At 45.4% G+C, this 22,343-nt stretch overlaps 1 protein-coding gene and 1 long non-coding RNA gene across 3 annotated transcripts in view; one reads left to right on the top strand and one right to left on the bottom strand.

Moving 5' to 3' along the window:
- Nucleotides 1-15,398, bottom strand: part of LOC146865682 (uncharacterized) — a 78,499-nt gene extending 63,101 nt beyond the window's left edge. The window contains exon 1 of the long non-coding RNA XR_014970333.1: nt 15,328-15,398. This is a non-coding gene — a long non-coding RNA (uncharacterized LOC146865682). The remainder of the gene's footprint in view (nt 1-15,327) is intronic.
- Nucleotides 15,265-22,343, top strand: part of CHD1 (chromodomain helicase DNA binding protein 1) — a 1,484,343-nt gene continuing 1,477,264 nt past the window's right edge. For both annotated transcript variants that reach the window (XM_085632544.1, XM_085632543.1), the window contains exons 1-2: nt 15,265-15,578; nt 17,060-17,251. In XM_085632544.1, the coding sequence (XP_085488670.1) occupies nt 17,199-17,251 (53 nt within the window). In that variant the 5' untranslated portion in view covers nt 15,265-15,578; nt 17,060-17,198. The remainder of the gene's footprint in view (nt 15,579-17,059; nt 17,252-22,343) is intronic.

The following is a 22,343-nucleotide window of genomic DNA, read 5'->3' as shown; positions in this document are numbered from 1 at the left end:
TTATGACATCTCTTTGAAAGCAATGTACCGTTACATCCGCTGGACCTTCCTGGTTGTGGGGATATATAGGACTTGTTGGTTCACCAAGAGCCCAACGAACCTAGAGTAAAAAACTGAGCAGCATTTTGTAATGGTTTTTTTATTATGTTCCGAGTATATAGCAATTATTGTGGGAAAATGTATACATGGAAAAATCGGTATGAAAGACACCTATGTATTTCTGAAATGGGAACAAATTACAGAGTTTAGAAACAGTGCGTATTTGCACATTTTCGAAATTGGGAATACTCATACTAGCATGAGAATTATTGGTCATTTTTCAAAATGACTTTTTTTTTACACGTCTTTCATTTGGAAGGGAGAAATGCATAAAAAATCAATAGGTAATAACAGTTGCTTTACAAATCTGAACTACCCTAAGTCTCCCGATAAAAATGGTACCTCACTTGCGTGGGTAGGCATAGTGCCCACGACAGGAAGTGGCTCAAAACCTAACGTGAACACACCACATTTTCACAATGAAAATTTACACATTTTTTGCGAAGAGTCTAGCTGTAGTTTTTGAACCCTAGCTCTGCCGGCACCTAGGGAAACCTAGCAAACCTAGACATTTTTGAAAAATAGACACCCAGGGGAATCCAGGATGGGGTGACTTGACTGCCTCCCACCATGATCTGTTACCCAGAATCCCTTGCAAACCTAAAAAATTGACCAAAAAAATACATTTTTTCCCACATTTCTGTGGTGGAAAGTTCTGGAATCTACGTGGATCCATACATTTCCACCCACCCCGTGTTCCCCAAAGTCTTACGAGAAAAATGGTACCTCACTTGTGCAGGTTGGCCTACTGCCCGCGACAGGAAATGGCACAAAATGCAATGTGGTCACACCTCAATTTCGCTGTGAAAAATGACCATTTTTTGGCAAAGTGCCTAGCTGTAGTCGTTGAACCCTAGCTCTGCCGGCACCTTGTGAAACCTAGCAAACCTATACATTTTTGAAAACTAGACACCCAGGGGAATCCAGGATGGGGTGACTTGACTGCCTCCCACCATGATCTGTTACCCAGAATCCCTTGCAAACCTAAACAATTGACAAAAAAACCACATTTTCCCCACATTTCTGGGGTGGAAAGTTCTGGAATCTACGTAGATCCACAAATTTCCACCCCCCCCCCCCCGCGTTCCCCAAAGTCCTACGAGAACAAGCATTTACAATGCAATGGTCTCGGCAATATTATAGGTAGAGCTATTGGTATTGCTCATAATTTTTTTATTATTTTTGTATCCCTAAATAAATGGCATTGTCATTTCTATTGGCATTAGCTTTTTTTTGCATATGTGATACCTATTGCATTAGCAGAGAGAGAGAGAGTGAGGTAGTGAGATAGAGAGAGAGAGTGAGGTATTGAAATAGAGAGTGAGGTAGTGAGAGAGAGTGAGGTAGATAGAGAGTGAGGTAGTGAGATAGAGAGTGAGGTAGATAGAGAGTGAGGTAGTGAGAGAGTGAGGTAGTGAGGGAGAGGGATGTTGTGAGGTAGTGATATATAAGCATAGAGTGATGTTGTGATGTAGTGAGATTGAGAGAGAGGTAGTGAAAGAGAGAGTGAAAGTGAGTTAGTGAGATAGAAAGAGTGAGGTAGTGAGTGAGAGAGAGTAAAGTTGTGAGCTAGAGAGTGAGTTAGTGATGTTTTGAGAGAGAGAAGTTGTGAGATCGTGAGGTAGTGAGATAGAGTGGAGTAGTGAGGTAGAGGGAGTTATGTAGTGAGAAAGAGTGAGGTAGTGAAACAGTGATGTAGTGAGGGAGAGGGATGTTGTGAGGTAGTGAGATGTAAGCAGAGTGGTGTTGTGATGTAGTGAGATAGAGAGAGGTAGTGAAAGAGACAGTGAAAGTGAGTTAGTGAGATGTTGCAGAGTTCTGATCCCGTGATGAGGAGCACACACGCTGCTGAACTTGGCTCCGGTGGGAGTATAACTTTTGCTTGTTTTCGTGTGCAGTGTTTGTGCAAGGTAAGTTTGCACATTCACGCTGGAGCAGTTTAAGGCAGCAGGCATGATCCTTGGATACTTTGTGTTTCTGACACTTTAAGCTTCACATTTCGAGCCAGGTGGAGAGGATTGTTCAAATTTAGAAGGACACCTAAAAATTCTAAAATGTACAGACCTGCAAGAGCTGGTATCCATTTGCAAGAGAGGAGAAAAGTCGAGCAATGGCCTACGATTGGATTTTCGCTAAAAACTGAAGTATCATAAACGAAAATAATAAAAACTAAAAGAAATGTGGTCAGCAGAGAGGAGCTGGAATGGCATACGTCAGTATGATAGCTGAGCTCTTGAATACCATTGATTTAGGTTTTAGAGCAATATGAATCGAAAATACAAGCCTGATAAATGACAACGATTCTGAAAGTATAAATGTCCGCACTCCAATTAAACTGAAGGGCAATCTTGGAAAAGAAGATATCGGTGTAAGTTATTTTGAAAACTACATTGATTTACTCGCTTGAAACTGACACGCTGCCAACATAACGTGGATGGTGCACTGTGTTAAGTACGCTGCTAAAACACGAGTTTCTTTGGGTCACAAGTTCCAGCCACATCAAGGACCACCCATCCGTCTTAGTTTGGTAAATCGGAGAACAAATGCATTGGGTAATAGCACTCCATTATTTACAGCGCTCAAACGGTAATAAAGCAGTATGGAGCGCTATATGAAAAACAAGTTAACATTAGATATAGCTTAAGATAGGTTGCCATAAAAAAGGGAGTGCCTTGTTTATATAAATAATGTTTTTTTTGTTTGGTTTGTTTATCAGACACAGCGTGTGGACTAAGGGGGGGGGGGGGCGGCATGTACACCGGAGTCCTGTCAAGCGCGTGCTGTCGAGGCACCACCGAAAGTTTGACAGCTCGGATTTCTCGCTCTTTAAAGCCAAAAGTCTTCTCTTTAAAATGAACATTTACGGACTTTCACGGATTGCGCTTGAGGGATGCAACAACGACGTTTCATTATGTAAATATGTAGAATTCTATCCACGATTTTATTCAAAACTGTCTTTACTGACATGCTGGCCTTAAGTGAAAAGAAAACACAAGAGCTTGTTCTTACATTTAAATGGCTCTTATTAATCAGCACGTCATAGTTTCTTTGAGCAGGATACCCCCACCAGCACGCTTGGCGCAGTTTGTGAGGGGCGAGCCCCGATATTGGTGCTGCTGTGTGGGGAGCTCTGCGCCAAAGGTAGTCGCCTCTCCAAGCTCGCTCTCTCCCCCACAGAAGCAGTCTGGAGCCGCGGCGCTGCCCGGCAGACGTGTAATTTATAGGCTGGTGGAAGAGCTGCCTGGTTATTCAGCCCTGTAATCTGCAGGCGAGCGCGCCGTCTGTGCACGCGTTTACCAAAGGGCATCGCGGAGAGGTGATCTCAGACTAGGGCGTGCGGGACGGCCTGGGATACTAGGCACCCCGGGGGACAGATGGGGCAGCAGCAAGCACAACACCCCGGGGGAGAGAGGGGGCAGCAACAATCACGGTAGCGTAACCACTGTGTCAGGTCCCCATTGACAGGAAAGAAATGTCCCCTCTAGCTGCTGTATGAATTATCAAATAAGGGCTCAGTGGGCCCTGGTGCCACTGCACCCATGGAAGCCACGCCCCCTCCAAATTCAGCCCTCAAAAGATACATCAACCGAGCATGAAGTTCGCTTTCAATAAGTGGTCTTAAAAGTACACGGCGACCAGACTTTGCGGTATAGCCACAGGGCAACCCCTCTAAAGCAATTGTGGCCGGGCCTCTTTAATTCTGAGAACGATCTTGACTACAGACGTCCGGTCGACCGTGGTAAAGCCCCGAAGCTTAACATAGACAGTTGGAGCACTACCTGAACCGGAGACACCACGCAGGAGCCAGCGTGGGAGTCTGTAACCAACACCATCTCCAGCGGGATCACTGCGAGTCCGGGGAAATACCAGCTCCGTAGGCACAAGGGGGAAAGGCGTCCAAAGCACGGTGCGGATCCCTGCTCGTCGAACTGGAGCCTGCCCCGGCAGCGCCGCCACCAGCACACCACGGCGCCGGACGGATGGATCCTCACGGCCAGACGATAGCAAAACCAGAAGATCAAAATATGTCTCCCCAATCAGCCCTGAGAGACGGCCTCCTTCATCTGCCCTCTTCTGGAGGCGGCTTCTATTACTCCAGCTGTCAGGACGAAGGGTAGCCCTAATTACCGGCGCTAAGGCAAATATAACATCCTCATCTGTGCGAGGGTTGCAGCTTATGTGCGTGTGGGGTGTGTGATCCGGGGCTTGTGGTCCGTTCCTAGAGAGCACGCCTAGGACTCGAGTCTGCAGGGGGAGAGGACGAGCACACCACCGCCTTTCTCCGAGGCAAAGCAGAAATGCCTCGGAGAAAGGCAGCGGCGTTTCAGAATTCGGGGGCGTGTTTTTCTGTTTTCTCCTCTTGCCATTGGCTGGAGGAGATAATTAGAAAAGTTGTAAAAAACACGCCCCCGAATCCGAAAAGGACGGGGCCTGTTCGGAGTGACGGACCTCTTCTCCAATGGCTGGCCAGCATTCAAGAGGCCAGCCAATGGAGAAGAGGGGAGAAGAGGGGCGGGTTCAAGCCCCTCTTCTCCAAGTCATTATATCTCGCGAGCGAGACTGCGCAAGCGCAGCCTTCGCTAGCCGAGACCTAAAAATGGTACCTCACTTGTGCGGGTCGGCCTAGTGCCTGCGACAGGAAACGGCGCAAAACGCAACGTGGTCACACCTCAATTTTGCAGTGAAAAATGACCCTTTTTTGGCAAAGTGACTAGCTGTAGTTTTTGAACCCTAGCTCTGCCGGCACGTAGGGAAACCTAGCAAACCTATATATTTTTGAAAACTAGACACCCAGGGTAATCCAGGATGGGGTGACTTGAGTGCCTCCCACCAGGGTCTGTTACCCAGAATCCCTTGCAAACGAAAAAAATTGTTTATAAAAAAAACACATATTCCCCACATTTCTGTGATGGAAAGTTCTGGAATCTGCGTGGATCCACAAATTTCCACCCACCCCGCGTTCCCCAAAGTCCTACGAGAAAAATGGTACCTCACTTGTGCGGGTCGGCCTGTCTGCGGCAGGAAATGGCGCAAAACGCAACGTGGTCACACCTCAATTTTGCAGTGAAAAATGACCCTTTTTTGGCAAAGTGACTAGCTGTAGTTTTTGAACCCTAGCTCTGCCGGCACGTAGGGAAACCTAGAAAACCTAAATATTTTTGAAAACTAGACACCCAGGGGAATCCAGGATGGGGTGACTTGAGTGCCTCCCACCAGGGTCTGTTACCCAGAATCCCTTGCAAACCTAAAAACTTGTCCAAAAAAACACATTTTCCCCACATTTCTATGATGGAAAGTTCTGGAATCTGCGTGGAGCCACAAATTTCCACCCACCCCGCGTTCCCCAATGTCCTACGAGAATAATGGTACCTCACTTGTGCGGGTCGGCCTAGTGCCCGCGACAGGAAACGGCGCAAAACGCAACGTGGTTACACCTCAATTTTGCAGTGAAAAATGACCTTTGCAAAGTGCCTAGCTGTAGTTTTTGAACCTTAGTTCTGCCGGCACGTAGGGAAACCTACCAAACCCACACATTTCTGAAAACTAGACACCCGGGGGCTTCCAGGGAGGTATGGCTTGCGTGGATCCCCCAACGTTTCCTTACCCAGAATCCCCTGCAAACCTCAATTTTCGCTGAAAAAATCACTTTTTTCACACATTTTGGTGTGGGAAAGTTGTGGCATCACCGGGCTCAAACAAATTTACCACCACCCAGCGTTCCCCCAGGTCTCCCGGTAAAAATGGTGCCTCACTTGTGTGGGAGGCCCAAGTACCCGCGACAGGCACGGGCCCAAAACGTAGTGAGGCGACATCAAAATGGCCTATCGCAAAACCACCTGGTTTTGCAAGGGGGGTCACTTGGGTTTTTGGCCCGGTGCTCGGCGGCCATCTAGGGAAACATACCAAACCTATACATTTCTGAAAACTAGACACCCGGGGGCTTCCAGGGAGGTATGGCTTGCGTGGATCCCCCAACGTTTCCTTACCCAGAATCCCCTGCAAACCTCAATTGTAGCTGAAAAAAATCACTTTTTTTCACACATTTTGGTGTGGGAAAGTTGTGGCATCACCGGGCTCACACAAATTTACCACCACCCAGCGTTCCCCCAGGTCTCCCGGTAAAAATGGGCCTCCCACACAAGTGAGGCACCAAGTACCCGCGGCAGGCAAGGGCTCAAAACGTTGTGAGGCAAAATCAACATTGCCTATCAAAAAATGTTTTGGGCCCTTGCCTGTTGCAGGTACTTGGGCCTCCCACACAAGTGAGGCACCATTTTTACCGGGAGACCTGGGGGAACACTGGGTGGTGGTAAATTTGTGTGAGCCCGGTGATGCCACAACTTTCCCACAGCAAAATGTGTGAAAAAAGTGATTTTTTCAGCTAAGATTGAGGTTTGCAGGGGATTCTGGGTAAGGAAACATTGGGGAATCCATGCAAGCCATACCTCCCTGGAAGCCCCCGGGTGTCTAGTTTTCAGAAATGTATGGGTTTGGTAGGTTTCCCTAGATGGCCGCCGAGCACCGGGCCAAAAACCCAAGTGACCCCCCTTGCAAAACCAGGTGGTTTTGCGATAGGCCATTTTGATGTCGCCTCACTACGTTTTGGGCCCTTGCCTGTCGCGGGTACTTGGGCCTCCCACACAAGTGAGGCACCATTTTTACCGGGAGACCTGGCGGAACGCTGGGTGGTGGTAAATTTGTGTGAGCCCAGTGATGCCACAACTTTCCCACACAAAAATGTGTGAAAAAAGTGATTTTTTCAGCTAAAATTGAGGTTTGCAGGGAATTCTGGGTAAGGAAATGCTGGGGGATCCACGCAAGCCATACCTCCCTGGAAGCCCCCGGGTGTCTAGTGTTCAGAAATGTGTGGGTTTGGTAGGTTTCCCTAGATAGCCGCCAAGCACAGGCCAAAAACCCAGGTGACCCCCCTTGCAAAACCAGGTGGTTTTGAGAGACGCAATTTTGATGTCGCCTCACTACGTTTTGGGCCCTTGCCTGTCGCGGTTACTAGGGCCTCCCACACAAGTGAGGCACCATTTTTACCGCTAGACCTAGGGGAACACTGGGTGGTGGGAAATTTGTGTGAGCCCGGTGATGCCACAACTTTCCAACACAAAAATATGTGAAAAAAGTGTTTTTTCAGCTAAAATTGAGGTTTGCAGGGGATTCTGGGTAAGGAAACGTTGGGGGATCCACGCAAGCTATACCTCCCTGGAAGCCCCCGGGTGTCTAGTTTTCAGAAATGTGTGGGTGTGGTAGGTTTCCCTACGTGACGGCTGCGCTAGTGCCCTAAATCCATAGGTAGGCATATTGCTAAAAACAACTCTGTGCCTAGTTGACTTTCTGCCACCCGAGGGGGGCATCGGGGCATTGGGGGTTGCCCCGATATGCCCCCAAGGGGGGCAGAAACACTGTGCCTATTTTTTGGGGGGTGGGGGCATTGGTATGCCCATTCTGGGCAGCCCCCACCCCCATACATAAAAAAATCCAGCGTAATCGTTGGCGTCCAGTGGGCTTTTTGCCCCCCAAGGGGGGCAGATTGAGGGCTACTGCCCCTATCTGCCCCCCCCTGGGGGGGCAGAAAGTCCACTAGATGCCAGGGATTTTTTTGGGCAAATTTTAATTAGGGTGGGGGCTGTTCAAAATGGGCATGCCAATGCCCCCACCCTAATTAAAATTTGCCTAAAAAAATCCCTGGCGTCTAGTGGGCTTTTTGCCCCCCGGAGGGGCAGACTGGGGACTACTGCCCCATCTGTCCCCCGGGGGGGCAGGAAGGCTGTAATTTTTGCGGGGAGGGGGTGGGGGCATAGGCATGGCCGTTTTGGGCAACCCCCACCCTAATTAAAATTTTCCCCAAAAAACTCCCTGGCGTCTAGTGGGCTTTTTGTCCTCCCCGGTGGGGCAGATTTGGGGCTAATGCCCCCATCTGCCCCCCAGGGGAAGCAGAAAGTCCACTAGGCGCCAGAGAGTTTTTTGGGTAAATTTTAATTAGGGTGGGGGTTGCCCAAAACGGGCATGCCAATGCCCCCACCCTAATTAAAATTTGCCCTGAAAATCTCTGGCATCTAGTAGGCTTTTTGCCCCCCGGGGGGGCAGATTGGGGGCAACTGCCTCATCTGTCCCCCACGGGGGGCAGGAAGGCTGTACATTTTGCAGGGAGGGGGTGGGGGCATGGGCATGTCAGTTTTGGCCAACCCCCAACCTAATTAAAATTTGCCCCAAAATAATCCCTGGCGTCTAGTGGGCTTTTTACCCCTCCAACAGGGCAGAATGGGGGCTACTGTCCCATCTGCCCCCCAGGGGGGCAAGAAGGCTGTAATTTTTGTGGGGGTGGGGGCATGGACATGCCCTTTTTGGGACCCCCACCCTAATACAAATTTGCCCCCAAAAATTCCCTGGCGTCTAGTGGGCTTTTTGCCCCCCCGGTGGGGCAGATGGCGGCTAAAGCCCCCATCTGCCCCCGGGGGGGGGGCAGAAAGTCCATTAGATGCCAGGGAGGTTTTTGGGCAAATTTGTATTAGGTTGGGGGCTGCCCAAAACGTACATGCCAATGTCCCCACCCTAATTAAAATTTGCCTAAAAAATCCCTGGCGTCTAATGGGCTTTTTGCCCCCCTGGGGGGGGGCAGATAGGGGGCTACTGCCCCATCTGCCCCACAGGGGAGCAGGAAGGCTATTATCTTTGCGGGGGAGGGGGTGGGGGCATGGGCATGCCTGTTTTGGGAGCCCCCACCCTAATTCAAATTTGCCCCCAAAAAAACTCCCTGGCCTCTATTGGGCTTTTTGCCCCCCTGGCATGACAGATTGGGGGCTGATGCCCCCATCTGCCCCCAGGGGGGGCAGAAAGTCCACTAGACGCCAAGGAGTTTTTGGGCAAATTTTAATTAGGTTGGGGGCTGCCCAAAACAGGCATGCCAATGCCCCCAGCCTAATTAAAATTTTCAATAAAAACCCATGGCCTCTAGTGGGCTTTTTGCCCCCCGCCCCGGGGGGGGCAGATTGTGGGCTACTGCCCCATCTGCCCCCCAGGGGGTAGGAAGGCTGTTATTTTTGGGGAGGAGGGGGTGGGGGCATGGGTATGCCCGTTTTGGGAGCCCCTACCATAATTCAAATTTGCCCCCCAAAAAAACCTGACAGCTAGTGGGCATTTTGTTCCCCCCCTGGCAGGGCAGATTGGCGGCTAATGGCCCCATCTGCCTCCCAGGGGGACAGAAAGTCCACTAGATGCCAGGGAGTTTTTTGGACAAATTTTAATTAGGGTGGGGGCTGCCCAAAACGGGCATGCCAATGCCCCCACCCTAATTAATATTTGCCAAAAAAATCCCTGGCGTCTAGTGGGCTTTTTGCCCCTCCGGGGGGCAGGAAGCCTGTTGTTTTTGCGGGTGGGGGCATGGGCATGCCCGTTTTGGGAGCCCCCACCCTAATTCAAATTTGCCCCCAAAAAATCCCTGGTGTCTTGCAGGCTTTTTGCCCCCCGGCGGGGCAGATTGGGGGCAGAAAGTCCACAAGACACCAGGGAGTTTTTGGGGAAAATTTTAATTAGGGTGGGGGCTGCCCAAAACGGGCATGCCAATGCCCCCAGCCTAATTAAAATTTGCCTAAAAAATCCCTGGTGTCTACTGGGCTTTTTGCTCCCCTGGGGGGTGGGGCAGATTTGGGGCTAATGCCCCCATCTGCCCCCCAGGGGGGGCAGAGAGGCTGTCATTTTTGCGGAGGGTGGGTGGGGGCATGGGCATGCCCATATTGGGCAGCCCCCACCACAAATTATGAGAAAAAAATAATCCCTGGCGTATAGTGGGCTTTCTGCCCCCCGGGGTGGGCAGATTAGGGGCTACTGCCAGGGGGGGCAGAAAGGCTGTACATTATGCGGGGTGGGGGCATGGACATGCCCTTCATGGGCAGCCCCCACCCTAATAAATTATTTGCTCTAAGTAAATTTCCCTGGTGTCTAGTGGGCTTTTTGCCCCCCCCGGGGGGACAGATTGGTGGCTACTGAGCCCATCAGCCCCCCAGGGGGGGCAAAAAGACTAAATGACTCTAAAAATATTTGGCGGAACAAAAGCCCTTGCCTAAGGGGCCGCTCCCCCCTCCCTGGTGTCTAGTGGGTGGATCCCTGCATGGGGATCGCCCTCCTGGGGCGATCCCCAAGCAGGGATCCACTGGGGAGGGGTACCATTGGAAAGGGGAGATTCTCCCCTTTCCAATGATACCTCTCCCGTCTTTCTACGTGCCCGGGGGGCTGAGATAGCCCCCTGAGCACATACAAAGTGAAACTGAAATAAGTCTAAAGGCTCATTTCAGTTTCGGTTTCTGTGCAATGAAGACAGCGCGACGTGCGCGCGGATCTTCATTGCACAGAAACCAGGGAGGGGGCCTCGGGAGCTGGGGAAGCTCTTCCCCAGCTCCCAAGGTCAAAGGGATTAAATAGAAATCCCTCTGCTGTCTGCAGCAGAGGGATTTCGTGCCCCTGGCCTCATGACGGAATGGTTCCGTCATGAGCACAGGGGCCCGATGCTCATGACGGAACCATTCCGTCATGAGCATCAGCGGGGTTGATAAAACTAAAGCCTTTCCTGCCCAATGCAGATCTCAAGATGGCGGTTCGGGCTCTTGTGATGTCCAAACTTGACTATGGGAATGCTACCCTTGTTGGCCTACCGAAAATAAAACTAGCCCCATTGGGGGCTACCCTCCATGCTGCTGCATGGCTTATCACAGGCGTAAAGAAAAATTATCCACGCTCTAAACTGGCTACCTTATGAATCTAGGATCCACCTAAAAATAGCATGCATGACATACAATGCCATCCACCACAACACTCCTCGCTACCTGGCTCAGAAACTGGTGCTATCCGGCAGGAATGGAGCCTCTCGTAGTACATGCTCCCTACTGCTGAAACCCCCAGAATTTCACAAAAAGAAAACCCATAAGAGATCGTTTTCTGGAATTGCCCCAAGAATTTGGAACTCTCTTCCCCCAGATATCAGGACTATCCCTTCATTTGTTCGTTCTTTTAAAAAACGAAGTAAAAATTAGACTACTGAATAATCTCCTTCCTATCTGAGGCGACTATACATGCCAATTTGATTTCTTTGCTGGTGTTTTGACTATGTCTCTTTGTATTATTTTTTCATGCTGTATATTCTATATTTTGCTCCTTGTATATTTAATGCTATTTATTAGGTTGTACAGCGCTTTGACACCAACATTTTGGTCATGTTTGCGCTTTATAAAACTTTATAAATAAATACAATTAAAAAAATACTCTTGAAAAGTATCTTTACTTGAAACTTACTTAGCAACAAGGTCTTGGTCTTAAAATAAAAATACAAACAAAGTATAATTTTATAAAATTGGTCTGAATCTCCTTCTTGAATCGCGTGTCCATTATTGATCGTGTATGTGCAATAAATGTCTTACACTCCTCTGTGTTAGGCTTAAGGCTGCTCGCCCACACTACCACTAATAGAGCATTTTGTGTTTTGTAGTGAGCCCTGTACACTTATGGGGAACCCCCCTGGACTCTATGCACAGCATTACCACCTGGTGGCAATATCATATACAAAGCCTGCCTCGGACACTTATGCTTCTTACCTGTACCCAGGGCTTTAAGTGGGCCGGGTCTCACCGGGTCTGAGCACTGGCAGTTTTGTAAAGGGGGCCTCGAAGCGGGTCTCTATCTGGCTCTGTTTTGTGCCCTGGCATAGGCGGTCTGTTTTTTCCCAGGACTGCAGTGACAGCAGGCACGTCATGTGCGTGTGCTCACACTGCTCACTTCTCACTAGTTGAGAAGTTACGGCATGACGTCATGCCAGGTGAGCTTGTAGGGGAAGGGAAATCCTTTCAAGAGTCATTTTCTCTCTGGATTTCCCTTCTCTTTTTGAAACTCAGGAACAGCAACATTGTGGCGGTGTCACCAGGGCTTTAAGTGGAAGCTTTTTCAATACTATATTTGGGGAGAGGAGTTGGCCTAATGGCTAGGGCGGTTGACCTTGAATCTGGGGAACTAGGTTCAAGTCTCGGCAATGAAGCTGAACATCCTGTGATTCTGGGCAAATATCTTAATCTCCCCGTGCCTAACAAAAATGAATGTGTCCTCATGTAATAAAACTGGTGCTCTGTAAAGCTCTCCGATACCCAATTCGGGTCAAGATTGAGCTATATAAAAATTCTGTAAAAATAAAATATATATATATATATATATATATATATATATTTTGTTTTCCAATAAGCCTTTTCGTATTCAAAAAGCAATCTCGAGCCCAGCTCCATAAGCGTGATTTCTTTATTCAGAAAATGACAAACAAACAAACGCCTGACGCGTTTCGGTGCAGCCGCACCTTGGTCACGGGACGTGACCAAGGTGCGGCTGCACCGAAACGCGTCGGGCGTTTGTTTGTTTGTCATTTTCTAAATAAAGAAATCACGCTTATGGAGCTGGGCTCGAGATTGCTTTTTGAATACGAAAAGGCTTATTGGAAAACTTTGTAGGAGGATCGTTACCTCGCTCGAGCCCGCCACCGCGAAAGCGGCAGGGAGACCAGCGAACTATGTGTTGTATATATATATATTTTGACCTCGTGTGTCCAGACCTTATTGTTTTTTTGTCATCTTTGACCTCGTGTGTCCAGACCTTATTGTTTTTTGTCATCTTTGTGGAAAAGGTCTACATCTTTGTGTTTCCCTTTAAATCTAGATGTGTATATGTGTCTTGTATGATTGTGAACGATTGTGAGGAATTAATGAGTTGGATAGAAGATTGATTATTTAATTGGGGGTTAATAAATTTGTATTTATCTTTGTATGATAAATTGATACAATGTGTACATATCATTAAAAAAAGGGGGAAAAGTTTATCTTTTCAAAAAAATTGCATTTAATGCAATGGTAAAGCAAAGAAGAAGTTAATAAGAATAATAAATATAACTTCAAAAAGTGAAATGTGTTTCTGTATGTTATAAATATTTGATGTTTTTTATGTATTGATACCCATACCAGATTTAATCATTGGAAAAGAAATATAGTTCATAGGGGAGTTTTTCCTGTTCCTTATTTGTTTTTTCAGTTCTCCTCTCACTCCCAGACCTTATACGCCTTTTAGAGAGGGTCCCTTGCTCTCGGATTGTGTCCTCATGTAATGCAACTGGTGCTCTGTAAAGCGCTCTGATATATATATATATATATATATATATATAATTTTTTTTTTTATTTGTTTCCCCGTTGTCTGCCATTGGAGCGGAATAAAATAACAATCAATTTTGAAGTGTGTGCGCCACGTTTTTGCTAACCGCCCTAACGTTTGTATATATATATCAGCTTCAAAAAGCAGGCCCAGCACTCACGGGACTCAAGTTGATTTTATTACGAACAAATTCATTTCGGCTTTCGCCTTCCTCAGTGCTCACGTTCAAAAGCGCCATCAAACCACATGTACCATTTGAACTTAAGATACACACTAAGATATGGCTGCCAGAATATCACCAATCAAAGTATGAACTATGCCAGTCCTTTGTTGCTGTCAACTCATTTGAGCACCCCCAATGAAATCACCTGAGAAGTATTTAAACCTGTAATTTCAACATGTGGTTTGATGGCGCTTTTGAACGTGAGCACTGAGGAAGGTGAAAGCCAAAATGCATTTGCTTGTAATAAAATCAACTTGAGTCCCGTGTGTGCTGGGCCTGCTTTTTGAAGCTGTTATATTAAACGTGACTCACCCTTCACGTCTGCAGGAGAGAGCACCCGTCCTGAGTTCTGCAGCGAAGCGTGAACTTGGAGCCTTGATATATATATATATATATATACACACAAGGTTGCCCTCTCGGAGTTGCCACACACGGAGGGTTACAGCACAAACCGCCACAGGTGGCACCGATGACAGCATGCCCTTTGCTCTTCAATCAGCCATACGCGTTTCGAGCAATTTGTCTGCTCTTGTTCACTGACACTCAAGACCGAAGAAGCAGGTAGGTTGAGAACTCATATTTATTCAATGTTAAGTCCCGCCCAAGTGGGCGTATGTAAACAGGCATTCTGGTCTTAGTAGTTCCTAAATATGCCTCAAGACTTAAAAGTTTGTTAAAACTTGTGCGCTGCTGCCTCAGTCCTTTGATCAATATTCATCCCTGTTGGGTGAAAAGCCTCATTGACACTGCTGCCATAGTCATATTTCGGAACTACTAAGACCAGAATGCCTGTTTACATACGCCCACTTGGGCGGGACTTAACATTGAATAAATATGAGTTCTCAACCTACCTGCTTCTTCCGTCTTGAGTGCCAGTGAACAAGAGCAGACAAATTGCTCGAAACACGTACGGCTGATTGAAGAGCAACGGGCATGCTGTCATCGGTGCCACCTGTGGCGGTTTGTGCTGTAACCCTCCATGTGTGGCAACTCCGAGAGAGCAACCTTGTGTGTATAACACAAGCCATAGTTGCTGCTTATTTATCTTATGCAACTAACAACCATTGACAAAGTCAATAGTCCTGACTTGTTGTAGGTATGATGTTACTTGTTATATCATTTATCTGGATGCAATGACATAAACAGCAAAGTACAAGTCGGGCGGCACACTATGCTAAGCAGAGATATTTAGCTTGTGTTTTAAACCACGCCCTTAATTACATTGGCCACGCCCTTTGAGAGACCCCTCAGTTTTTTCATCCCACTTAAAGTCCTGCCTGTACCGCTGGGTAGATGCAGTGGAGCCCGTCTCCAAGACAGCGGTGCACTGTAGCTGGTTAACGGTAATGTTTACACTGAAAAACAGCTAAGTATAAAACATCTGCAGAATATTAACGACTGAATATATTCCCCTCCAAACAATATAACATGCTTACATTATCTGTAGCTTACTTGCTGTAGATATTTAAGACACGAAAGTTTTAAGAAAAGTGCCTGGGAAGAATAATAGCGTTCAGAAGACGCAACCAAACATTAAACCCATCCCACGTAGTAAATCCCACGTAGCAACGAGACTCGAGACCGTTTCCAGCAACGTCCATGTTAATATCAGGCACAACACTTCAGCGTAAGGCAGTCAGTTGACGTTTTGCCTGACACGAACATGGCCGTCGTCGTGACAAACTCTAAATACATCAATGATCGTCTTCGGTGGAACACATGATAGCTCTTTAGGCTGTCCAACCCTGATCACGGAAGCTAGACAACATCGCCCTAGCTTCCTCGTAGACCTGCCCAGTTTTCCTCCTTGCCTGTTTTCTCACCTTTGCCTCAGTGCTCTTGTTTCCTCCCATTACAATGCCCCCTGTCGCCTTCCAATGGAACATCCTGTCTCGCGACGACCTGCTCGCTCTCGCGGGACACGAGGCCTAAGCTCGCGCGCTGCCCCTTCAGTCCCTCGCAGGTCGTAGAGCTCCGCTGTGACGTCACGGCCGGGATTCCGTCGCCTGCTTCGAGGCAGGGATCGTTGGTTTCATGGCGGCTGTTGCCGGGCGCTGAGAGCTAGAGTGCCGGGGTGAGGAGCGAGGGGAAACGGGAGGGACTCTGCAGTATAGTCAGTGATTAAACCGGGGGCGGTTGGTGTGGGTCATAGACTCCCAACGGCATAGCTCGCGCCTGATTACACTGGTAGTAGGGCATTCCGCGTATCCGTGGTCTGTGATCGGAAGGAACACTGGGGCCGTGTCCACCTCTCTCTGTCGGGATGGCCGCATGCTCTCCCAGGCACAGACTGTCGCTGTCTTTGTTTCTGGTGCGGAGCCCAGTCCAGCCTGGGAGACAGCTTTATAGCTGAGGTCGAAGGGCAGCTCAGTCTTGACCACTGCTGGCCATCTTCAGAGCGTACCCGACCAAAGTGTGCCGCACTGGCCGCCGGACCAGCGACGGCTAGTGCTACAGACCGTACCAGCTCCATGGAGCATGCCTGCCACCCCTAGCCACAGTCAGACCCTTTGCTACTCTAGTATGCCGGGGAACGTGGGCAGCGTCTGCCAGCGAGGTGAAGTGGCGATGGGTAGTAAACAATTCTGAGAAGGCCTGGACGAACGGCAACTTAGAATGTGAATGCAGGGGAATTTGCACGTTTAGTTGGGACTGAACAAGGACATTCAAAACTGATCTGACCCTTCTACTCCTGTATTTTGGTTTCGTTACACAAGTTGTGCTGTAAAGAAACAAATCACGGGAAGAGAAAGTTGAAGCACAGAGTGAAAAAACACAATGTTACCCATCGGCTTAACAACATAATTAAATGTAATCGACACGAACAACACATTATAACCCTTTGTTTACACATACACGTGTTGTGAATCGCAGTGTGGCATAATGGGCGCCTTTTCCCGCTATGTGTTATAGAAGTGTTAAATTAGCGAATTAATCCTTACACGAATGTATTCAACAATGAAATATCTGCTTAGTCTTATTTTGCGGGATACTGATGGCACACGAACACTTGATCTTGGAGCTGTTCATCTGGCGCCCTTACTAAAAGTTCTCTATAACTGTGAAACATATCATTCTGGGGTGTTGGAAACTGTTACAGTTTATCGTTTAGCTTGCACACCCGTTGGCTGGAGGACCAGAGTTGCGTTCGATATGTAGAACATAAAATGTGCTCAGCTGAGGGTACTGAACTAATTTCCAGTATTTTATAATTATCGCGTGCAACTGCCACTTCCAAAAGATGAGTGTTGAACAGGATACAGAGCCCAATCTCCCTTGCACTATCAAGAGTTGTACAGTTTGCCGACACCGAAATTAGCATAATTCATGTATTGAAATAATGCGAAAAACTCTCGACTGCAGGTCAATCGGTAATGCCAGTGACACACCGACTGTTGCTTTATAACAGGATTTTCTCACCAGCTCGTTCCCATTAATCGCCCTGCAAATGTAGCATAGTGTTCCACCAGCTGTTAATGATTTAATACGCGTTTGGCGATTGTAGAGACCATTAAAGCTCTTACATTTTCTTCTTTCTTCAATTTCATATTTCAGTCAGCCGGAGCAGCCTCTCATTTGTCGGAGAAGCGGATTTACTACTTCTATTTCCCATATGACTCTGGATTGGGCTTTAAGATCTCAGTGGACTTCAATGATTTAAATCTGATATTTGTAATCCCCCCAATAATTTGCAATGAATGGCAATAGTGATGAAGATGGTGCGAGTAACAGCAGTGGAAGGTCCAGGTAAGAATATTTTTAGTGTTTCGCTGATCTTTTAAGCCAGTTATTGTTGTAATTGATAGCCTGTTTATGTGAGTCTTCCAATTAGATAATATCAATAGTCCACAAAAAGCTCTCTGCATATGCGCTTACTAATTTTAAATTGCCATTCATAAAATAACGGGTTATGGCAGAATATCACAAAGAACACTTGTTTCATAGGCCAACCCTCATAAATAGCTCAGGTTTCACTTAGAGTTGATGTGACAAGTGGCTTGGCTGTACCTCCTATGCTTCCAACACAAATAGCACATCTAATGGCATGTCCTACAAAATATATACGACAACTGGCATCTTATTTATTACTATTCTCCTAAACTCGAAGGGCACCATAATTTAATTATCTGTACAATGTCAATTTTGGATTTGAGTAAAGTAATTTGTTCCCAGTGAGTATTTTAATATTCATTGCCACATGCAAAGGTTGTTATACTATGCATTGTCATCAGTGACGCACCTCAGTTTGGCAGCTGATCACATTCAACTTTGAATTTTAGCGCATATCTGTATGTCTGACTGGGTAGCTTCTTTTGCGAGAGCATTGTGTTGTAAAACCTTTATGTAAAGTATTCAGTTAATTATCTGACATGGAGTAACTATCGGTGCTATTTTTATCTTGCATTTCAATGTATCTCAAATTTCATGATGTAACTCAATTAGACCAATCCACACAATACGTTAGGCCACTATTTTACTCTTTTCTTGTTGGTTTATTAGGCTTGTATGCTTTACCTTTTGAAGATGTGACTACACATGATTTTTTAAGCACAGTAAAGGGAATTCTCATCCGTGATCTCAATTCATGTCCATTTAACTGATTTTCTATTTGGTTGTCAATTGCAATGTCAGTGTTTGAGAAATCGTTAATTATGACAGTTTATGGGAAAAAGTTAAGAACTCACTTTGCAATTCCTTGCTTGTGGATCATACTCCAAGAACTCACTTTACAATGGGTTAAGAACTCACTTTGCAATGCCTTGCTTGTGAATCATGGTTCGTTATTCTTCATAGTGAGGTTCATGTTTTTCAAGACTATCAAGAATTGATATGCTTAGTGCGTGACATTGGTTTGATCAGTTCTCTTTCAATTTTTAATCAAATTTCACTGTTATGTAAATAGAAAATGTTCGTAGGGAAATTCAGTACCCTCTTTTTATTCAAACCGGGCAGACCCTCATTTAAATTCTTTGTACTGATGGTTTTGCCTTATCTGTGTCCTTTCTGGAAGAAAAAGTGTAGCAATGTCACTATTTTATTTCTAGGGTCTCATTGAAAGAAACCCGTTGTTGTGTTTTGCCTTTTCTAAAAGCTTAATTAAAACCCGACCAAGCTGCGGAGTTGTATTTGCTGTTACTTTCTTTATTCATCATTGTTTTTCTCTGTGCCATTAACCATGCATGATGTCACTTATCTGTTGATATGAATTGGTGTTTCAGTTGTCGCTGTGATATGCCTGGACCCTGAGATTCCTTCTTGGGTCTCCTCATTGTATTAAGAAACTGAGAGAACGGAGCGGAGTTCTGGGTGATCCTCGTAGATATACCTTTTATTTGCTTACAGCTTTTCTGTTGCCATCCTTAACCTCCATACTTTGTCATTCACTTGGGGTGCCCTGCTCCTTTGTTGGGTTGTGAAGGCATTATAGAGATTTTGTTTCTACCTCGATGGTGATTAGTCCTGAAGCTAAGTTTCGAACATGATCTCGTGTTGTGCCAGGTTCATTAGATTTGTTTCAGCCTATCAGTACTGGGAAAAGCCAGAAACTATGCAAAGCGAGTTGGATGGGACAACAGTCTGGAATTTGAACGATCTTTCTTTCTCCCACAGTCAGAATTATTGCCTAATTTATTTATTATTTGTTTTTTCATTGAGCGCCAGTGCCACAGAGGCCAATTCTTTGTCTCAGTGGTTCAAACATGAAGCATCTCTTTCGAGACACCCTGGTATGTTCTTTTGCTGCATATAGTGCTGGTGACGATGTGCGTGGATTGGGTTGTTTTCAGGATTTTCAAGTTCAGGCTTGACAGGGCGCCTCTGATGGGAGTGTTAAACATTCAAACTCCTGCACTTTGCCATTGTGTTTGCTGTGCATGAGTTTGGTAGAATTGATTGTCCCAGCCTTGTTCAATCTAAGCTTTTGGGTGAGAAAGTGTGTAAAGGTCCATAGGTATTCTGTTCCTTTACCTTTGTAAACCTTGTGTATGCTAAATAGGCTGCCAGATAGTCACAAATGGATTTGGATCAAGAAGTTTGAAAATGTAAAACATTGTTGATAATGCAGAGTTTTGAAATCTAATGAATAGTAGTAATTCGGCATTGAGTAAGATGGCAATAGGGTTGACGTAAAATACATGGCAGTCCCACACATTGTTGCTTTATGCCAACACTGGCAAGATATTGAAAATGCTTGTTACGGCCATGCAATGGGGATTTTCATTTTGGTCTACATTTTTGGTAAGGAAATATTAGAATAATAACCTATGCAGATGACATTTTGTTGGATTTAATAACTGTTGGCATACAATGGTACCTACATGGCTTATCTAGTTTTAACATGGCCTCGAAACTCACAATTACTTTTATTAAAGCACTAGTCATTAGTTTTGTGAGGAGAACAAATTCTGCAAGGTTAAGGAACTAGTAGCCTCTTGTTAAGATCCATGAACACGTGGATTTTGGGTTTCGGCATCCCTTGGTCTAAAACACCACACAGCAAAAATGAAAACCAGGATGATTTTATTAATCAATGCATTGACAGATTTTTGGACCTACATCCCACCCTGTGATCAGACCAGTTCCTAGAGTAATCGAGGCAAAAATGTACTCCTTCTCATTATTTTACTTAATTATATATTGTAATAAATTCAATAGCCTGCTTTATCGGAGTCAGCCCAATGGTTTGATTAATTCTCTAGCTAATTATATCAATTTGATGTGCACATTTCCATCTTGAGTTTGAACTGGAAAAGTTGTCTACTCTAGCTCCAGAAGTATACTTGCACACTTGTCACAGGGGCAAATTAAGATTAGCTGCAACATTGATTTAGAAGGAAACAAACAATAAGTTCGAGGGCTGTGTAAATCCTTAGATTGCATATCTTGGAGTATTGACAACAAAATACAATGCAGATACCATGTGGGATGACCTCTCTACAACTGCATTACAGTTAAAGAAACCGGTTAAAACTATGCCACAGCTTGTATAACTTAAAGAAGCTACGCTTTCTTCAGAATTTGTTTTTTTAAATATGTCAGTAGCAGTTTTACTTCTTTAATGATATTACATTGTGTAGTGTGACTCCCCTTTCTGTGAAAATGACATGGCTTGCAGTTTTTTTAATTATTTAATTTGGATACAGCTGAATTCAAAGTTTTTTAAATTAAAGTTTTATTGAAAATCCAAACGGGGATGACAAAAAAAATTCAAAATTACACTGTACATGGCATTGTAACCAAAGAGAACATTGCATACCACAATTTGCAGCAATAAAGGTGAAATAAAACGCATAACCAGGTCTGTTTGCACTAATATCTAGGCCGAAAAGAAGGTACAGAGTGACTAGTACATTGTGTGCCCTGATGTGTACAGCAGCAACAGGTATCTACTGATTATGTGAAGGTGTGGTGCTGAATTCAAAGTGCATTGCTTATTTATTTATGCTGCTGACTTTGGTGACAAAGGGGTAGACTTGTTGCATTTCATTTGTACTTGTTTTGTGTTGAAAGTATTCAGTGTACAATTTTTGAAAACTCGTCTTATTAAAGAAACAATAAGATCAAAACGATAAAATTGCTTTATTCGACAATGTCATAAAAGCATAAACAATACATATAACACAAACAATTAAATAGTACCTATGTTTACACATGTTAAGAAGTTATTAAATACAGTTCATTATTGTCGAGTAATTCATCATAAAATTCATATATAACCACTAAAAAATGTTTACCTAAAAGCCAGCAGTAATAAAACCATCCTACATTATTTAACTAGCAGCTAGGATTGTGCAAAACGTGTACGTATAATCCAGGCCCCTCTTAAAAATTTTGCTACAGCAATAGCTATGCAAAGGGAGCAATCTGACTCCAATATCCTCATGGCTTCGTTATGCCGTCGTGTACCCATGTTTGAGCAAATGGGTTTCAACCTCTTGCGTCTTGGACCAATGTAAAGGGGACATACAAAAAATAAGTGAACAATTGACTCTGCCATATCAGGACACGGTGCATTTGTCATCTGGAGGTTGCACCCATTTGCAAGTAAAAGCTTTAACTGGCAGTGATCCAACCCTAAACTGAAAAAACAGTTTGCGATCTAGGGGACTTGCAATAATATCCCAGTAGGATTCACACCATGGTTTAGACTTAAATGTTAGAAAACAGCCTGTAAGGTTAGTATTCATATTGGCAGAATAAAGTGTTGAAAGGACCATTTCCCAATATGTGGCTTTTAGTTGCTTTTTTGATAGGAAGGATGTTGAATCCGGTGCTTCCCATAGTGAATTGAGGTCTATTTTTTTTTTATAAGCGCCCTAATCTCGCTAAGCCAATGGATTTTGTGGAATCGATCAGCCGGAATTACGTCCTTTAGAGCTTGAGCATAATGTAAAAGTTCTGGTGTGGTCCAGATTCGCCTCCAATATAAGAGAGGACGCAACCTCACTATATCAACCACATTTTTCCTACCTAAATCAAGTAAAAGAGGAACAGTGGGAGTACTTTGGGGGACGCCAGCTAAACTACGTAGGGTTTTGTTTTCTGCTTTGGACAGTTGGCTCAGATTGTTAAACCCCCATAATTCTGACCCATACAAGGTGGCACTCAACACTTTCATATTATATGCCTCCAATGCAGGGGTGATTGGTTTAGTGAGAGAAGATTTAAATGTGGACAATAAAACGTCCGCATGCTGATGGAATTTTAAAGTTGCCATATCCAGATGACGATTCCAACACATATTACTCTGGAGTAGAATTCCTACGTATGTAAAAGCCTCTACTTGCTCTAAAGGAGTATTATTTAGTATGATGCTACCTCTAAAGGATTCATGTGGATT

The sequence above is a fragment of the Triturus cristatus genome, chromosome 2_1 (assembly GCF_964204655.1).
Source record: "Triturus cristatus chromosome 2_1, aTriCri1.1, whole genome shotgun sequence".
Classification (NCBI taxonomy): domain Eukaryota; kingdom Metazoa; phylum Chordata; class Amphibia; order Caudata; family Salamandridae; genus Triturus; species Triturus cristatus.
This window is presented reverse-complemented; position numbering and strand designations above follow the sequence as displayed.